The following is a 19188-nucleotide window of genomic DNA, read 5'->3' as shown; positions in this document are numbered from 1 at the left end:
TCCAACCCTAAACACTGTTCACTTCACCTTTAAACCCTTCACCATTTATCCTTAAGTGTGGCTCACTGGTTAGAGGAGGCAGACCTGGAAGCAGAGGTCAGCCCGGGACCAGGGTTCAATTCCTGGCACGGCGGGGTCTTGAGTCCTAAAAAATGTCCATGGACTTGACAATTCTTGCTCCGGTGCCTACTCGATTCATGGGTTCACACTCTGTGACTCTGGGCAATAGTTTGTTTAATCTCCACAATGGCCCCTCGCGGCGGGATGCCTGGCTTTCATCTTGCGAATACCCTGCCGGGGTTACCAGAACGGGTTCCCTAAGCAAGCGCTTAGAAACCGCTCGGTGATTTGCGCTATATAAATTCCTGTACATTTACATTTACATCCCTAAGGCCTTCTCTTCACCCTTAATCCTTCACTATCCAATGCTAATCTTGTAACCCTCCACTTTTTAACACTTCAGCCTTCACCATTCAATCATTCATCATTCACCCTTCATCATTCAGCTTCAAACACTTCACCCCTAACCCCACAACCCTACACTCCTAAACCCTTCCTCATTCATCACTAAATGCTTCACCCTTAAACCCTTCACACTTAAATCTTAAGCCTTCATAAATATGTCTTTTATTATTCACCAATAAACTCTACACTCTACACCTTTCTTCCTTAAAACTTTCATTTTCAACCCTTTGCTCCTAATCTCTTCACTTGATCATCACTTCTAAAGCTTTATCCCTTCACCCCTACGTCCTTCATACTGAACACCTTCTCTTTTAAAACACTCATACATAGACCCCACACCCTTAAACCGTCATCATTAAATCCAGGTAAGGAAGTGGCTTGCAAATAGACAGGATGTGAAAAAAAATTATATTTCACAATTTGTTTTTCGTTACAGAATACAAAAACAGTGAGTCTCATTGTAATTGGAATCTCAGAGTGCTCCAATATCCTCACACAAGAAGGTTTTGTGTTGAATGTTTTGTTCTTTTGCTATTATTCATTAGGAGAATGTTACACTTAGGCCCTAATTATGAATCTGTAGCCTAAGGACCTCCAGACTCATGGGGGCGCTGCTGTGACAGTCCAGCCACCACTGCATCGGTGGTCTGACTGCCCCATTGCGAGTTGGGCAGTCGGACTGCCCTGTGGCCAATGCCAAGGAACCACCGTTCCCTGGAGGTGGCGTGGCAATCAGAAGGCCACAATATGCTTTGTCCTGCCAAGCATATTACGAGTTTCCTCTCCTCCAGGGTTTACATAGAGGTTGTTACTCCCTGTAAACCCTGGAGAAGACGAAAAAAGGGGGTCCCACAGGGCCCCCTGTGCCCCCTCTACTGGTAGATGCAAACAGGGAGGCATAACATATGCCCCCTGTGTGCATGCACAACAGTTAATAAGCGGCATGGACTTTCAAGTCCATGCTGTTCAGGAACCTTGTAAGGCGTTCCCATTGCGGTGCCTTTTTTAAAGGCACTGCTGCATTTGAATGAGGCGGTGCCCCGGGAACGCCACGCCGCCTACCTGCCAGACTATTTAAAAATCATAATCTGGTGGGTTTTCACCGCCGCGCCATAGCTCCGCCCATAGTCATAATCAGGCCCTTAGTTTGGACTAAACTGTTGCTCACCATATATTGCCTGTAGAGCACAACATTAATAAGGTAAAATAGTACCTCTAAATTGCACACATTTTCACAATTATTGAATAGGACTAGGGAATGATTAGGACTAATTGAACACTTTGGCTACTTACTGCTGTTTCATGACTATTACATGGTACAAGATGGAATAAATCCTAAAATGTATTTGTGTACATGGACTTGACTGCTTTGTTCTACTTGTGCTAAAGTGTCACCCCATGTAATCCACATCTGTTAGTGCAATGTTACCAATAGGCATATTGAGAAAAATGGACACACGCAAACCAAACATTTCATAGTTTATAGACTACTTGGGATGAAAAATCTTGGTCAGTGTTGGAAACTGCGCTTCTTTTACTTTGATGGTCATGGGTTTAAGCCTGCCGTTTGCTGATTGGTGAAGCTTTTGGATCCTTATGAGAGGGATGTGAGCGGAAGTCAATATACATAACCAATGGGATGTTCAGGCCCTCTCTAAGCATAGAAATTGCTTAAATCCCTGTTGAGCATAGGCCCATGAATTTGATAACAATAGCATGTGGATGTACGACATTACAACGCATGCTTTTACATCGCATGCTTTTACAACGCGGGTTTTACAACGCATACCATTACAACACATAGTGCTTTGGGGCGCTGGATAGTGAATAGTTTAATTTACTATTCCAACTCCAGTCCCCGTGGATAGTAGGGAAAGTGTTGGACAGTAAATTAAACCTATTCCCTATCCTAGAGCGCCCCCAGCGCAATGCGTTGTAATGGTTTGCGTTGTAAAAGTTGCGTTGTAAAGGCACTGCGTTGTTGTAAGTGATGTTTCCCATAGCATGCATCAGGGCCAGACTGGGAACCCAAAGCAGCTGGCAATTTTGTAGAGACATCCAATTCCCCCGCCCGCGGTCGGGGCAGGGAGGGGTGCAAGTGTGAAGCACTGCTGCTTTTCTTACTAGGGCCGATAACACAGCACCGCTGCAAAACCTACCCTCACTAACAAAAAACTGCCCCACCCTTCCAGCTTCCCGGGAAAATGCCTAATGCCCGCAACGGCCAGTCCGACCCTGGCATGCATCATTGAAAAGGGAATTATGGTAGGTAGGAACTATGGAGTGTGTGGAAATCAGTACGCGGTTAAGTATGTAATGCTGAGCTGTTAAACAAAGACAGGAGCCGCATGGTACTCAAAGACACAGAAGCCTCACTCACTTCACACTTGAGGAAAGGGGCAGTCTAGAAAGGGGCATTCACCGAGGCTCTGGAGTATATGGTAAGAGGTGTCCTGTGTGTGCTTTTAGTCAGAATGGTCAGGTTGTCTTTGTATCTTGCCAGTCCCTTGCACCAGACCCTCCCTCATTGTAGGATTTGAACAATGAAAGGCTGGACAGTAATTTGCTGCCTAATGTATGTATCCCTGCATATCAATTCGACTGACCTGAAGGACCTGTCCTAGCCATAGCCTCAGCCACGGCTAGAATAAAGGCAGCTATAGGATTTGGAGAATTCCTGCTTAAAACCAAACATCATGCTCAGCCTGGAGGGTCTTCTGGGTTTTCGTTTCGTTGATGCACCATATGTACAGTTCAGCATTAAATACACAGTTTCATGCCTTACCGACTGTTGAATATTACATTAAAGGTTAAAGGGTCCATCTTTTAAAGATGACACAGTATGTCTCAAAACCCAAACTGTGCATCCTGAAGCAAAGGGACATTCTGGAATTACTGTTATTGGTGATTGTTAGCAATGCAGGATGGGGTAAAGCGACCTGCAAAATTACACGGTCTATTTATTTATTGTTTCAGCTGTCAGTCCTACAATAATTAAAATTATGATGGAAAAACAATGAAATACAAAGATCTCACGTCTCTAAAACACACACAGTGCAATAAACTGAGCGGCACAATAACATTAAGGCACTGTATTCCATATCTTTAAGGAAGAAACAAATAATCTGATAACCGTCTAGGCACTATATTCCATACCATTCTGCATAAAATGGGCAAGCGCAGGTAACACATACATATACTATACAATTAGCGAATGATAGAGCTATGTATAATACCAGTGCAAACAAACAAATTCATCCGATGTACAAAACAAAATACATAAAATTAATGCATAATTCCGTGAAATGGATATTTGTCATGTGGTGCTGCATTTTAGCATGAATGGCAAGGTCTCATTTTGGGCTAAAAAAAGTGGAAACTATCCAAAGCCACCAGGAGCAACAGTTGCTTGTGCTCTAATGTTCCCTATTTTGGAGTACTTTTTACAGCGAATGATGCATTTGTTTTACATTTTCAGCACAATTTGCGCAGAAATTGCGATAAGTGGTATGATGGTGTGAGTTCACATGGCACATGACATGACTAATGTGAAATTACTGAATCGACTGTATAATTTGAATATCTCCCTGGCCATATTTTCTTGGGTCAGTATGGTTGGCCATATTTTCTTAGCTCAGTATGGTCCCTTTAAGAACATTTCCATCGTAATTCTTGACAGGCTGGTCATATTCTTTACCAATAAAATGTGAGCCTGTGTCATGCTAGGACTGGGCTATAGTGTCTGATCTGCATGCTTATGTTTTTAAATTATAGAAATTATAATTCTGTGTTCCACTCAAGCATTGAATTCAGTTTCCGAATAAATGTCATGGAGTTCTGCACAAAAAGGGGTCTTGAAATTAACCTGCAGAAAACGAAATTTATTAACTTAAATCCCAAGTCCTCCAAGCGCCCAAATCCTTTGCTTGGTGCAGTACGATTGGAAAGGGTCCACACAATAGAGTATCAAAAGCTCACGTGGGGGGCCCACCAGACCAGAGCGAACATGAAGTTGGCCCAGAGGGCGGGTGGCATTATGAGAATTGCGACTAAGTCAACATACCGCCCTCTGAGTCCCGCTATCCAAATATATAAAGCCCAGGCGGAGGGGAGGGGGTAGCCTACAGGGGAGAGATGTGGGGTCATACCTCTTCCTCCAACCTGCTGATTACAGAAAACAAATTTTTAAGGCAGTTGACCGCTCTCCCACCAAGTACCCCGCTCCTGCCCCTGAGACTGGACCTGGGTTTAAGGCCCATCACGGAGGAACTAGGGCTCAAACCTTTAACATTCTGGCGTCGCCTCTGGAGTAGCCAAGACCTCACCTCTTATAGAACTGAGTTAAAGGAATTCCTATTGCTACCCAATGCCACCAAGATTCCTTGGCTAAAATACATTAAGAGAACCTGTGAGACCCTTGGATTACCAGAACTGTGGTCACATCCGGAAAGCACAAGTACCAGGATCCCAAGGAAAGTGCTCTCCAGAGCATACTATGATAAGATGCTTTTCCGAGCCTTGGACAGTACACGAGAGGGATCTCTGACACACAGTTTTATTACAACCAAAGACTCATACAATTTTGAAAGTGTTTTGGACGGTATGACCCCTGCTTTAACAAGAAAATTATTCCTGCAATGGAGGTATGGGCCCCTTCCTTTAATGTCTTTTACCAAAGCATGGTCTGGTCGGTCCCCAATAGAGATGTGCCCCCCATGTGCCCACACTAAGGAGAACGAAATACACGTTATTTTTTTCTGCCGAGCCTACCAAAAAAGCAGTACATTTTGGCGCGTCACCCTCCTCAAAAAACTCGGATTTAGAACTTTCACACCTGCATTTAGAGTTCTAAAGACAGACTTATCTCCGCCAACTGTGTTTGCACTAGCTAAATTTTTAACTGCAATGTGGCATGTCCGAACCCGTTACATAAAGATGGCAGGAGACCCATGAAAATCCTTTTCCTCTGGTCCACTCTTTCTCTTGTTTTAACATTCTTTTATCTCATGTATTTTATACTAAATGAAATATTGATACTTTGGAATTTTAATTGATGTGTTATATTGTATATCTTTTATGATCGCATGATCGAAATAAAGATTTGAAATTTGAATTTGATAATTGTCATGGTAGAGTTTCCACATATTTTATCATAGCATTGTAATGTATTGCTACTTGCTTATGAATCTCTAGGAAGTGTGTATTGTGTGATTGTCTTAGTACTAAAAGAGGGAAATACAATATTAATATGCTATTTCCATTTTTTATTCAGCATTCTTTTTGCAGATGTGAAAGGGTTTACCAATCTTTCTACCACCTTGTCCGCGCAGGAGCTGGTCAGGATGCTGAACGAACTCTTTGCCAGATTTGATCGACTAGCACATGTAAGTAGAGCTTTCTTCTTCTTTTTCCCTTTTTTGTTTACAAACAGTGAGGACGTTGTACTTCTTTTAAGTTCAAAAGAATTTTATTTGATAATAATAAAAACAGGTGATAATACTCACATACTGTGTTAGTGATGGCTCCTCCAAAAATATCTTCTTACAAGTAAAAAAAAGTCACCAGGCTTTGAAACTGAAGGATTGCACTGCCCGACTTTTTGTGAAAAACAGTGGGCCCGATTCACAAAAGTAATCTGAGGCAAAATCCTAACTTTATGACTTTCGGTAAATCCTAACTTTACTACTCCTAAATGCCTTTTGTGAATACCGAAAGTCGTAAAGTTAGGATTTAGTCTCAGATTACTTTTGTGAATCGGGCCCTGTATTCTATTTTTATTTTTTGGGGGTTATAAAATTTCTTATGTGTGCAAGTACCCCGGGGGGGGGGGGGGTCAAGGTGCTAGGTCAAGTTACTGCAGGGTGATGGCTGGAACCAAAATGCTGTTTCAGACAGAAAAGGCACGTCTTAAGTGCCTTTCAGAAAGCCAATAGGTGAGGCTTGGCTCGCATTGATGGGGGTGGTTCGTTCCGGAGTGTATCTGTACCCCAGAAAAAAAATCTACCTCCCAAATTGGTCCTGTGTATCCCAGAAATGACCAAATTACTGGCCCCAGGTCTAGGTGGCTCATATTTTCTGAAGTATTCTCTTGCTGGTGGGGCCTTTCAAATGTCCCTGCAGTGCCCAGTCAGCGCAAATGTTGATCTAAAATCGAACTGCTCCCATTTTACTCTAGGGTCTGAAGTGCGAGTGGGCCATAAATTCTGATGGGAAATCTAAATGTTATTCCCCGAAACTTGTACTCCCAGTTATTTCCCTGTTCCCCAATTACAGTGACTCCTGGTTACATTAGTGCCTGGGCAGGACAACAACAGATTTTAATGGGCCTCTCATACTGATACTGGCCCCAACTTTGCAAAGAGTCATCCTTGGAAGTTCTTTCGGGGATTTATGTTATACCACGCCCCTGTGGACCAATCTAAAAAACATTGATATGGAACTCATGCGCAAAGTTTGATTCCAAAGGTATCACAGTTTACCTTTTACAGAACTGACTCAAAATATCTGATAGACACGAAAAAAACACTGTGTTTGAAAGCTATTTGGCAGGTGAGATTCTCATACTTTCAAGAATTTTTTGCTTTAAGAATACTCAGGCTTGGCAGAAAATGTTTCCAAATGTTGGGGGTTTTGGCCAGCGGTAATATGAAGTACTTAGCATAGTGTTCCCAGCGTCTCTCCGATTTGTAACATGCACATCGGATCAGTGCTTACATGTTTGCTTCCTCCGCTTTGTCATGGGTCCACCGCTGCGGAAGTTAAAAGGGCTTAATCACCTCTCACATGTCAGTGGCCAGCCACCACGCCTGCAATGCACCAGCCATCCCTCCTCACGGGGGTTGCTGCCTACCATATGACTCCCAAAGTTTCAAAGTTTCTCACCTCATATCAAAGTGCTACTTCTACATGAATCATTCATAAGGTCACATTAGAAAATGATAAAAGCAGAGGTACCTATTTACTAAGTGCTTTCTTTATTCATTTAGGTATCCACACTATAGTGTGGTATATATGCCATATATGCATCAATGTATATATGCACATGTGATCATTGCTTCTTTAATGTTTGGCCCAATATACAAGCCTACATTAAAGGAACACTGCATACATGCATACCCAATTATGTTCATACCATAAAATGCGCATACTGACGATGGCATGATGAAGAACAAATGGATAGGTTGCTTGAGAAACTATTGGCTGCATGCTGGTGCTCGAGATGTAGAAGCACTGTGAAGCTGACTCCTGGCAATAAACTGTGTAAGCATTATCAAAGGCAGAACAGCATTTGCTCAGAGATTTATTTACTTTAGAAAAAATCAGAAAGTCGAATAATTATCAACAAAACATTTATGAGGAGAATCAAGACATCAGCAGGTTTCTCGCCTGGTCAACTAGACTAAAGAAAGATAAATAATTAGTCATTTCTTTAGAGCATTCAATCACAGGGAAGAGGGTTACCGACCTGGAAGAAATTAAAAAACTTTTTCTTCAACATTATTCTGATATTTATCAGGCTCAATATACTTTATCCAAGAGTCTTATTGATCAGTATTATGGTTCATTGACCCCCCTCCTGCCCAAGCAATGTTGAAGCCTATAACTTCTTTGGAGATTCAACAAGCCATAAATGTAATGCCCAATGCAAAAGGATGAGCTACCCACAAAATCTTTTTTAAGCAAGCTTCTTCCATTTTTAGTTGCTTTATTTAATTTTATTAAAAGCAGGGGCGACATCTCCTCAACCTTTCAACAAAAAATTATAGTATCATTTCTTAAAAAGGATAAGCATCTAAAATCTCTGCATTCTTACAGCCGATCAGTGTGCTCAATTCAGACTATAAATTGCTCAAAGCTTTGGGCTAGTCATATTACTCCAGCAGCACAACAACTAATACAATAAGATCAGACTGGGTTTGTGGCAGGGCGATTAATGTCTTCAAATACTTCGTTTCTGATTCAGGCTATAGATTATTTTTAAAAAAATCACGTAAAAGCCCTAGCAATTATGATCGATACCGAGAAGGCATTCGATCTGGTAAACTGGGATGCCTTATTTTACAGTTTAGGAAAATTTGGTTGTCCTTCCCAGGTTATATCGATGCCAACCATTGAGTATAATGGCGCCCAAGCAAAATTTGTTGTGAGTTCCAGGGTAGCAGGTTTATTGAGGATCCTCTCCCTCTCTTATTTACCTTCTTTATAGAACCACTTGCATTGCAAATTTGCAGTAGGGCAAATATAAGGCCCCCAATTTGGGAGATGGCAAAGCTTAAATTGTTTGCTGATGACATGATTCTACATCTCACCCCCGGTAATGACAATATAGAATGAGCTTTACAGATTATTACAGATTTTACAAAGATAGGACGGTACAGTATCAATCAGACTAAAACGGAATTATTGCTTTTCAATGTTGCAATTGATGACCTCCAGTTATCTTTACAGTCTCGCGCTAAGGTAGGGTCCCCAATTAGATACCTTGGTATAGCCATCACAAAAACCTTCTCCATCCTCTTGTACCCGAACTATGCCAAAATGTTATTTAAAATCAAGGATCTGCTTGAAAGGTGTCCTCTGCTTTCCTTGACTATAATAGGCATGTATCAATAATCAAAATGACAATTCTACTGTTATTAATATTTTTATAAAAATTAGTTCCAAATAGTTTTTTCCAGGATGTAGATTCAGTTGTGAGGAGCTTTATTAGGAGCAAAAATTTTTCGAAGCTTAAGCTAGGAATCCTACAACTTGATAAGTCAGAAGGTTGCTTGGCATGCCTTAGTTATCCTATCTATTATCAGGCAGCACTACTTTATGCACTTTTGTGTTATTTAAATCGGGTCAATGCACCAAATAAGTATTTTTTAGAGAAAAGGATACAAGAATCCGTAACGAGCTTACCACTTTTTATAAAAATAGCAAAGTTAACAAAAAAACAAGATATTAAAATTGGGGAAATTATTTTAAACTCATTTTAATGTGTGTCCAGTCCAGCTGCAGGAGAGTAAATATGTGGGGTTGTCCATGGTACAAAGGGAAATTAGATTCTGGATTTCAGTAGGATTCAAAACATTGGGAGACTTTTTTTTAGATAAGTATAAATTATTTTGTGGCAGGAACTAAGAGAACAGGCAGTCCCACAATATATACCACTCTTCTTAAGCTTTATTAAGACTACATATTTTCTACCGGCTCAATGTAAAGATCTAAATCAAGGGACACAATCGATAAGCAGTGCACTTGTCATAAATCAATTATTAGGAATAGGTAATCAGTATATATTCCTGCAGTATCTCTCTCTATCAAGCATGATATAGCAGCATTTCTATCAAAGGTGCAGGAAAAAACTGAATGCAGTGTTTCTGGGAGCGACTGGCAATTAATTTGCAGAGATAGGAAATAAATCCCTCAGGTAGCCAGTTTTAAAATAACGGCCCTTTGTCTAGATGGCTATCATATTATACACTGCAGCAACTTCATAAAATGTATGCTACTGTGCCTAATAACTGCTTTTGCTGCCATCAAGCAGGTAAAGGGGGTTGGCGGCATAGGTTTTTTCTTGTCCACACTTACCAAATTTATGGTGCCAATTATTTACTGGTATCAGTAACGCTATTAATCATTCAGGTACGCCTGAGGCCACATTACCATTATTTAGTGTATCCAAAGCTAGTTAACTATCAGCAAAGGAGCAACAATATTTTGTTTCAATAGCTCTATCTATTGTATGCTTACTTATTCGTCAGAATTGGAGGTCAGATAAAATTTTCACAATAGTTGAGTGGAGGAAAAAAGGTCTTGTACTATGAATTTGGAAGAGGCTTATGCCAAACGATATTTGTAATATTGGCACTAAGCCAGTTAGGTTGGGGGAAATGATTTCACAGTCGCCTGGTGGCTTAAATCCATATGTGCCAGTTTGAAATTATCAGAAAATAGCATCCATACCTCTCTCTTCTTACTGCAATGGTATTTTACAAGCACGTTTGCACACTTTATATAACAGATTAAGCTTGTTCAGAATTTTACTACTAGAAGTGCTAATTCACTCTTTTGATAAAGGGGTTTTGGTATCATGAATAGATTATTTGAGGAGGTCTTTAACTTCGTCTACAATGGATAAGCACTACTGCACTTTATGATCACCTCAGGAGCTTTTAATTTTATTAGGATCAGCACTCTGGAGCAAGTCCAGAGGCGTGACCATGCTATTTTTAACTTGAAGATTGGTAGCAACTATATTTATATACGCTCCTTTCGGCTTCTTTAGGGGAAACAAGGAGATGAAGAAAGGGGGAGGAAAGAGGAAAGGAAAAAATAAAGCAACTTTAACATTTACTACAGTAGAAATATGAGAGGAACCCTAGATAGTTTACTTAAATGATTAAGCTAGAACAAACCAAAGCACTTTAGCACTGTTTTTACTTTATATTGATTAAGGCCAATGTTATTATTCATAGTTTCAGAAATTTGAGGAAAACGTAATATAAGTTACCTAAATCATTACATTTAAATTAATGAGGAAAGGTATATATATTTGTTTTCAAAGGACTTTAGCACACTTGCACTCTCCAGTAATAGAATCTATTCTAGTCTGGTAAGTTTTATATCAGATGTTGGTGATTGCATGCTAAATACAGCAAATTAAATGTGGGTATAGGTGGTGTAATTAGATGAAGATCTGAAACTAATATCTCTATAAATTTGTACTCATTATGTATATTAATATTTCAAGTTCCAGTGAATATCGTTAAAAGGCTTTAAATATTTTTAGCAATGCAGAAGTTTAGGTTATTTAATTTTAATGGAGTACAATTGATTTTTTTTTTGCTACGAATTTTAAGCTGCTAGTCTTCAAGTTACTGTACACAACTTTCGTTTTTCCTGATTATGATGTAAATGTACAGGAATTTATATAGCACATATCACCAAGTGGTTTCTAAGCGCTTGCTTAGGGAACCCATCCTGGTATTCCCCTGTGAGATAACCCCGGCAGGGTATCCGCAAGGTGAAGCCAGGCATCCCGCCGCGAGGGGCCGTTGTGGAGATTAAGCAAGCTATTGCCCAGAGTCGCAGAGTGTGAACCCATGAATCGTGTAGGCACCGGAGCGAGAATTGTCGAGTCCATGGACATTTTAGGACTCAAGACCCCGCCGAGCCAGGAATTGAACCCTGGTCCTGGGCTGACCTCTGCTTCCAGGTCTGCCTCCTCTAACCAGTGAGCCACACTTCTCCACTATGATGCATTGTTGTATCCATTGATGTTGTTTCTGCTCAATAAAAAGATGGCAGAGCAGCATAGCATTTTAATTGCCCTTTTACCAATTGCAAATCTCATGTATCACTTTTGCAGGATAATGAAAATGTAGCTAGTAGGTGATATTCACTTTTTATGCCACTGTATAAATAAAAGCGCTGCTTGTTTTTTTTTCAGTCAGATAATAGTTTAATATTAGTGTTAAGATAAGGCTGAAGGTTGACTATAAATCTCCGCCCCGAACAGCATAATGACAGGCCGTTCCCTATCCAAATCACCCAATCTAAGTAACTTCCAGATTTTTTTATCAGAAGTATCTGGGGATGAGTGTAGAATTTATGACCCAGTATCAATTTATTGGATGACATATTTGGGTGCAGCTGTACCTGGGCATTTGTGCTACCACGTACTGCATGTCATACTAAGTATAACTTTCTGTTGATTCTTGCAAGCACAGCCTGAAACAATGGGGCATATTAGCAAGGGCAGTATCGCTGCTTTAGCTGCACTTTTTGCTGCTAAAGCGGCGATATTTCTATCGCCCTATCAGCAAGCTGTCGCTAACAGCCGGTAGCGACACCTTCCAGGCGATAACGACTGGTTTGGGGCCCGCTTTGCGTGTCAGCGATATTTATCGCTGAGATACAAAGTGGGCGTACCCAAACTGGTAGCGACTGAAAGCAGTCCCTAACATTGCTATCGCCTATTAGCAACGCAGGCGAAGCAATAAAAAAAGTCATGCTAAGCGTGATTATCGCTAGAAATTAAAACCTGCTTGAAACCTGACTTACCTGTATTCCCCAATGTAGGGTGGATTATCAGGCTAAGTCCACCATGGCGTTAATGCGTGAATATCGCTGGATTTCCTGTGATATTCATGCATTTCGCCACTATCACTGGATATTTTATCACAGTGGAGATAAACGTTGCTAATAGCATGTTTTCTCAGCTAAAATATTCAGCGATAGGCAGCGATAAAAATAAACGCGCTAGGCGCGTTTTGCGATAAATATCGCAAGTTATTGCAAATATGCCCCAATATTTTTATACAGACACAAACAGTAACTTTTGGAACCATTGAAGACTTCCTTAACAGTTCCATAAAAGGTTGCACTATCCGCAGCAACTCATGCATATTACTGTGCTATAATGTTCGACGAGCCAGTTGTGATTAGGAAATTCACTGATCTAAGGGGGTCATCTACACAGTGGCTGACGCAGAATATGTGATGTAAACCGTAAGATGTCCCATACCATTACTCTTGTATTTCCTCCCACCCATTTAGAGGTGGGAACCTACTTTGCATCTGACAACACAGCCGTAACTGTTTTTTTTGTTGGAAGCTACCCACAAGAAGTCTACCTGCCACAGGGAAAAAAACTTGAAGACATGTTTCCTACCAGGGTCTGGAATGACAGAAATGGTGCTCCTGGGCAAGAAACATCTACGATGATCCCCACGCACTGAGTATGAAGGACATTCCTATTTTGTTTCGCAAAACCAACCCCGCTACTTTTTGGTTCTGTTTCTGGAGTGCTATGAGATGGTAGCCTTCGGACATTACATTTTTTCATTTGTGAATTCGCCACATGCTCTTTGAAAATTCCTTACAGACAAAATGTACCAAGTTGTCGACAGGGATTTTTTAGATAGAGCAGATGTGCCTGCTAGGCAGGCAGATGCTGCGGCCTATCAACCGATGCTTAAATGAGCACCTTTGTTTACTGTGATTTGCATTTGCTTACATCTCCCCACCATCACACCTCCCAGATTGGCACAGACTGCAGTACTATGTTGCCCTTAGGCCTCTGTCATGTTTAATCATTTTTTAGAGGGTAGGGCTTGTCATTGATGGGACTCTGATGTGAGCATTATTCAGAGAGCCACAATATGAAGCACCTTTGTTGCACAAATGCAGATGGTGCTGTGAATGGATTGGACAAGATTAATTTTTCCCCACCAAAAACTGAAAGATTTGCTTCTCAGTTACTCTCACTGTTATATTATACAAAAGTAGCTGTAATTCAACCAGAGTAAATTAAATATATATTTATATATATATATATATATATATATATATGTGTGATTTTTTAGGAAATTGGGTTACTGGTTGAGTGGGGTAGAGCCCTACTAAAGCAGCAACCACAATTCTTATCAGAGTGATACACAAGCAACCCCAAATTAATCTGTGCTCAACCCTCTGGTAGCTTGTCACAAAGCAGTCAGGAGTTACTTAAAGGGAATGTGTAAATAGTGCCTAAAAGCACAAAGAGGCAGCTGTGGTTATCTGAATGCTCCGGGCAAGGACAAAGTCACAAGTTCAGGCCTACAGAGATGGAGCCAGGCTGGATACAGGGACCAAGTTAGACCCGCTGAACAAAACACTTTAAATCTTTGCTGCAGAGCAATGCAAAATCCCGCGTGGAGAATGCCTCACCCAGCGGTGGTCCCAATGGGCTGCGATGTGAGGTCCTGCATTAAGTATGTGTCAAGCAGCAGCAGTTTTTGGGAGTTGTGGAGCTGCAATGTGAGGTCCTGCATCAAGGTAGCAACATGCAGCATTGGTTACGAAGAGCTGCGTGGTCCTTGCAATGTGGATGCAGAGGTGACTGGAATTCCTGCCTCCCTGCCTTAGCTCCAGCTTCTCTGGGGTCACAAAAGACTAGTGTCAAATTCTTTGTGAGTGTGCTCAGGCAGAAACCTTGTGATGGTCAAGTGTGGTAGGTGAAAGCTCTTACCCATCATCAAGCCAGAGATGGCCCATCATACAAAAAATTAATCTGCCTATGTCTTAATGCCTGCAAACAATACACTAAGACCAACTGCCATCTACACGCAATCATGTCACCTGGTATACAGGCTGAAAGCACCAAATGGTTAGGACAAGAAAATGCCAACTTTCTAAAATTTAAATGTGGTAATAGTGCCTACAAGGGATTTTGTTGACAACACATCTTCTACAATTAAAGAAATACATTAATAAAGCCCTAATAAGTGGCTTCTAGTAAGTAAATTAGCAAAATTAATTATATTCATTAAAAGCGAGTGTATCAGTTACAGGTAAAAAGAAACAGAAATAATGCATAAAATGCAAAATGGGTGTATACTATTGGAGTACAGATTTATGTAGAAAACTCTATTACAAAAAAGGGTACAAAATACAAATCAGAAGTTAGTTCGCCAAGTCTGGGATCCGTCATAGATTGGGTCTCTATGACGGACTCATGGCTTGGCAAACTAACTTCCGATTTAATCAAAATTGTTTCTGTCCCGACACCACCCGTAGGATTTTTAAAAATGGTTGGTGTCATGCTCTACATTTGACTGCAGCTCTGTGGTGAGCGCATGTATGTGGAAAGCCATCACGGCACAAGTTTAGATTTTTGGTGGCCATTCTATGCTCCATTTATTAGAATCCTCATCCATATGCCTTGTACATATGGGCACGTTCATTGATTGTTCTAAGGTCTTCAGTCCACATAAGAACATTTCATCCTGAAGATGGTCTTATAGAAGTTAGCACGAGACAAGACCGAAATGTCGACAATCCTACCCATTTTCATTTGTGAATGTCCTTTCTGCAATTGTTCATTGTATCTTCAATGATGTTTTCCTTTTTTTGAAAATATATGAAATGGGCTATAACAAAAGTGTTTATGAGATAACAGTTGCTGTGAAGAAAATTCATCTCAGTCACTTTGTATTCATGTGAATTGCATTTTGTAACAGAGTTTTCTACATAAATCTGTACTCCAAAAGTATACATACGTTTTGCATTTTGTGCTTTGTTTCTGTTTCTATTCACCCTGCAACTGATAGATACTCGCTTTTAATGAATATAATTAATTTTGTTAATTTACTTGCCAGAAGCCACTAATTAGGGCATTATACATTTATTTAGTTAATTCTAGAAGTGTTTTGTAAAAAAAAACACTTTTAAGCACGCCTACCAAATATTAACTTTGATTTACCCAAGCCTCCAAGGGTCTACCGGGTTGCCCAAATTTTTGTTAGTAACTTTCTAAAAGTGGCATTTACGGAATTGTGACTAGAATGCAACTTTGACATTAAAGAGGGTTTTAAATTAGAATTCTTTAGACACCAAACTTGACATTCCATCTTAATTCTGATTGAAAGTTATCACTTATTAAATGTAATAAGTAACCCAACCTTATCCCATGGGAGAGGTAGGCCTTGCAGTAATGAAAACCGAATTTAAGAGTATTTCTCTACCAGGACGTTTAAAAGATAAAGGTGCATGTTCAGCTTTTTTAAAACACTGCACCCTGCCCTCTGGCCTATTTAGGGCCTACTCTAGGTATGCCTTATATGCATTAAAAAAAGAATGTTTAGGCCTGGCAAAAGGTTTATAGTGCCAGGTCAAAATATCAGTTTAAAACTTCATACATGGGCTGCAATGGCAGGTCTTAGACATAATTTAGAAGGCTACTTAAGTGGATAGCACAATAAGTGCTGCAGGCCCATAAGTAGCATTTAATTTACAGACCCTTCATATATGTAGTATCACTGTACTAGGGACTAACAAGTAAATAAAATGTGCCAATTGGGTTAAGCCAATATTTCCATGTTTAAAGGAGAGAGCGCAAGTACTTTAGCATTGGTTAACAGTGGTAAAGTGTGCATAGTCCTAAAGCCAGCAAAAATAAGGTCAACAAAAATGGGAGGATGGAAGGCAAAAAGTTGAGGGAAAACAACACTAAGGATGGCAGGTCCAACAGCACTTATTTATCAATGCTGATTTCTGTGGCACCACACACAACTACTTAAAAGCAGTGTCAATCATACTTACATCCACATACCCCTCTACAAACAATAGGGATTGAAAGTTAAAAAATAAAAATACATATTACTGAGGGTACTAGATTTGAAGTACCTGAGATACTAGAAAGATTGAAATGGTCTCAGCAAGACATATTATAAAGGTATATAACTCCCTCTTCGCTACCAAATGGTGCTTTCAGCAGAGATCATAACAATTGCATGCTTTGTTTTACCTCACATTTGGCCCAGATATTTATGATTAAATAATAATATCTCTGGCCATGTTGCAACTTAGACACATGTTTACTATGAAAGCTTGTATTATACTCTATATTAAACATTTAATGTGTATTTAATTGCAAGCATTAAATGAGGATTTTGCAGTACCCTTTACCTTTGAAAAAATATTTGAGAATTTTATAGAGCTATGTGTGTCTATTTCCAGTTAATTAACATAACATAATAATACATGTATTGGTTAATCTCTTCTTTTCTTGGCACTATATAACTGATGTGTATTCTTAACCAGCCCAACTGGTTGCCTCTGAGCACTGGAAGTCCTGAAGAGAATGATTAAGCTTTGGTTGTTTGTGAGGGGCATGAGAGAATGACGTGTGACGTAGAACCTTGTCTAATGTATTTCAGTCATGCACTATTTACTGTGCAAAAACAAGTGTACGCACATTTGAAAAGTAAAGTTTTTAACTGTTTTCCAAATTACAAGTAGGTTGTTCCAACTCCTGGATTTGCCTTCACATCTTTGGGCAGTTTATTCCAAAGAATATGTTTGAGCCATGTAAAGATTCATTGACAATTACTAATTAGTGACCAGTGGAGGCTCCAGGGGGTCACATTATCCAATAGAAATTGTGGACAATGCAGAGGAACTTGAACCCAATCCTTAATTCCAGTTAGTGCTGGTTTGATGTGGTAGCATTTACCAAGTTTCAAGCACATTCTGTCTGATTTGCCAATATTATTCCTATGCCTTAAGCATGCTCCCTTCTGCGTATAGTTTCGCGTTTTATCACTGGCTGACCAGAGAAACCAGTCTAACATTAGCAAAAAAAACTCCAATGTAGGAGCAATAAAAAGGCAATATCAGGTGTGCATAGACAGAGGAGAGGACTACATTTGTACCAAGGCCAACACTCTCATGAGGTTCAAGTGGTGATTGTTGAGGAGAAGATGAAGGATTTTTCCGAAGAAGGAGAAATGCATGATAACTCCTTAACAACTGTGTTGATTTGGGACATAAATGAAAGCTTAACAATGAAATCAATGTATTAGTCCTTATTTTCTTTGTAGTTGTTGGAGGTACTCTAAGGTCTGCTTGCTCATCATCAACATTGTGGTGATTACAACTTTGAAAGCAGTATAAATATGTCCCTAGAACTATAGCTCCCTCCCCTCGAGTCTCATCCCCGCTCACAGTCACTCAAAGCCCTCCCCTGTCCCTTCCCCTCCCCTTCCCCCGCCTTCTCCCCTGATCCCTGAACCTGATCCCATCAACCGCACCCTGATCCCTCAACCTGATCCCATGAGCCTCATCCCAGCTCACAGTCATTCAAAGCCTCCCCCTGTCCCTTCCCCTCCCCTTCCTCCGCCTTCAGGAACCCCCCTCCCCTCGAGTCCCATCCCAACTCACAGTCATTCAAAGTCCTCCCCTGCACCTTCCCCTCCCCTTCCCCCGTCCTCTCCCCAGACCCCTCAACACCCCAACCCGAACCACAACACACCTGGCGCTACCCCGGATACCCCCATCCCCTCCCTCAACTCTGTGTCACAACGCCTCGCGGCTCTCGAAAACCAGATCGTCACAATCACCCAGGGCCTTCTGGAGATCCTCTCCAACCTAGGTATAACACGCAGACCCTCCAAATGCCCCCCGCTGACGGATCACTCCGGCAAGGCTAACCGCTCTCCTAGGCCCACAGAAACCTCTAGTACCCAGCTTCACTATCCCCCCCTCAAGATCTCGGAATCCTGCCTACAGCAGACCACAAAAACCGGAGACCCCTTCCCTAGGTCCAAGACTCATACTCCTTCCCACACTCCTCCTAACCCCCTATCAGACTCCAAATACCTGACTTCAAGGCCTTTAAGATCAGCAGCACCTATGTCAGACAGCGAAGCAGCCCTACTAGCCGCCACATACAACACCCCTGCCTTAGATTCTCCCAAATCCAAAATCCAAGTAATCACAGGTCACCGGAAAGTCCACCCCACCACGAAACCTCGGAGATACCCGGTCCTCACCGCCATACCAAGGGAGATCAAAGATAAATCGGCCAGCGATCAGGAGCAATTCTCCAATTGCTTGCTAATCAACTGTAGATCGGCCTCACTGCTCGCAACAGAACTAGCTGAAGCTATCCTCACTCACGATATTGACATTGCGTTCCTCACAGAGACCTGGCTAAATAAGATATCCCCTCCCTGCCTTGACATGCTGGTACCACCCGGCTTCTCCCTCATTACCAAAGACAGGATAGAGCATAGGGGAGGAGGGGAGGCTATCATCCACAAGGACAGCCTAGACATCTCAGAAACCACCTCTTTTGACTATGATACATTCGAATGCCTATCCACCATCATCAAGACTAATGACAAAGACTCTCTACGGTGTCACCTGCTCTACCACCCCCCAGGTAAAAACAACCCTTTTTGGAGAACAACT

At 41.0% G+C, this 19188-nt stretch overlaps 1 protein-coding gene across 1 annotated transcript in view; it reads left to right on the top strand.

Moving 5' to 3' along the window:
• The window catches only part of ADCY8 (adenylate cyclase 8), a 1172958-nt gene that overhangs the window by 603761 nt on the left and 550009 nt on the right, over window positions 1–19188 (top strand). Inside the window, exon 4 of the mRNA XM_086966223.1 lies at window positions 5738–5849. Within this exon, the coding sequence (XP_086822349.1) occupies window positions 5738–5849 (112 nt within the window). The remainder of the gene's footprint in view (window positions 1–5737; window positions 5850–19188) is intronic.

Source organism: Lissotriton vulgaris, chromosome 4_1, assembly GCF_964263255.1.
Source record: "Lissotriton vulgaris chromosome 4_1, aLisVul1.2, whole genome shotgun sequence".
NCBI classification, from domain to species: Eukaryota; Metazoa; Chordata; class Amphibia; order Caudata; family Salamandridae; genus Lissotriton; species Lissotriton vulgaris.
This window is presented reverse-complemented; position numbering and strand designations above follow the sequence as displayed.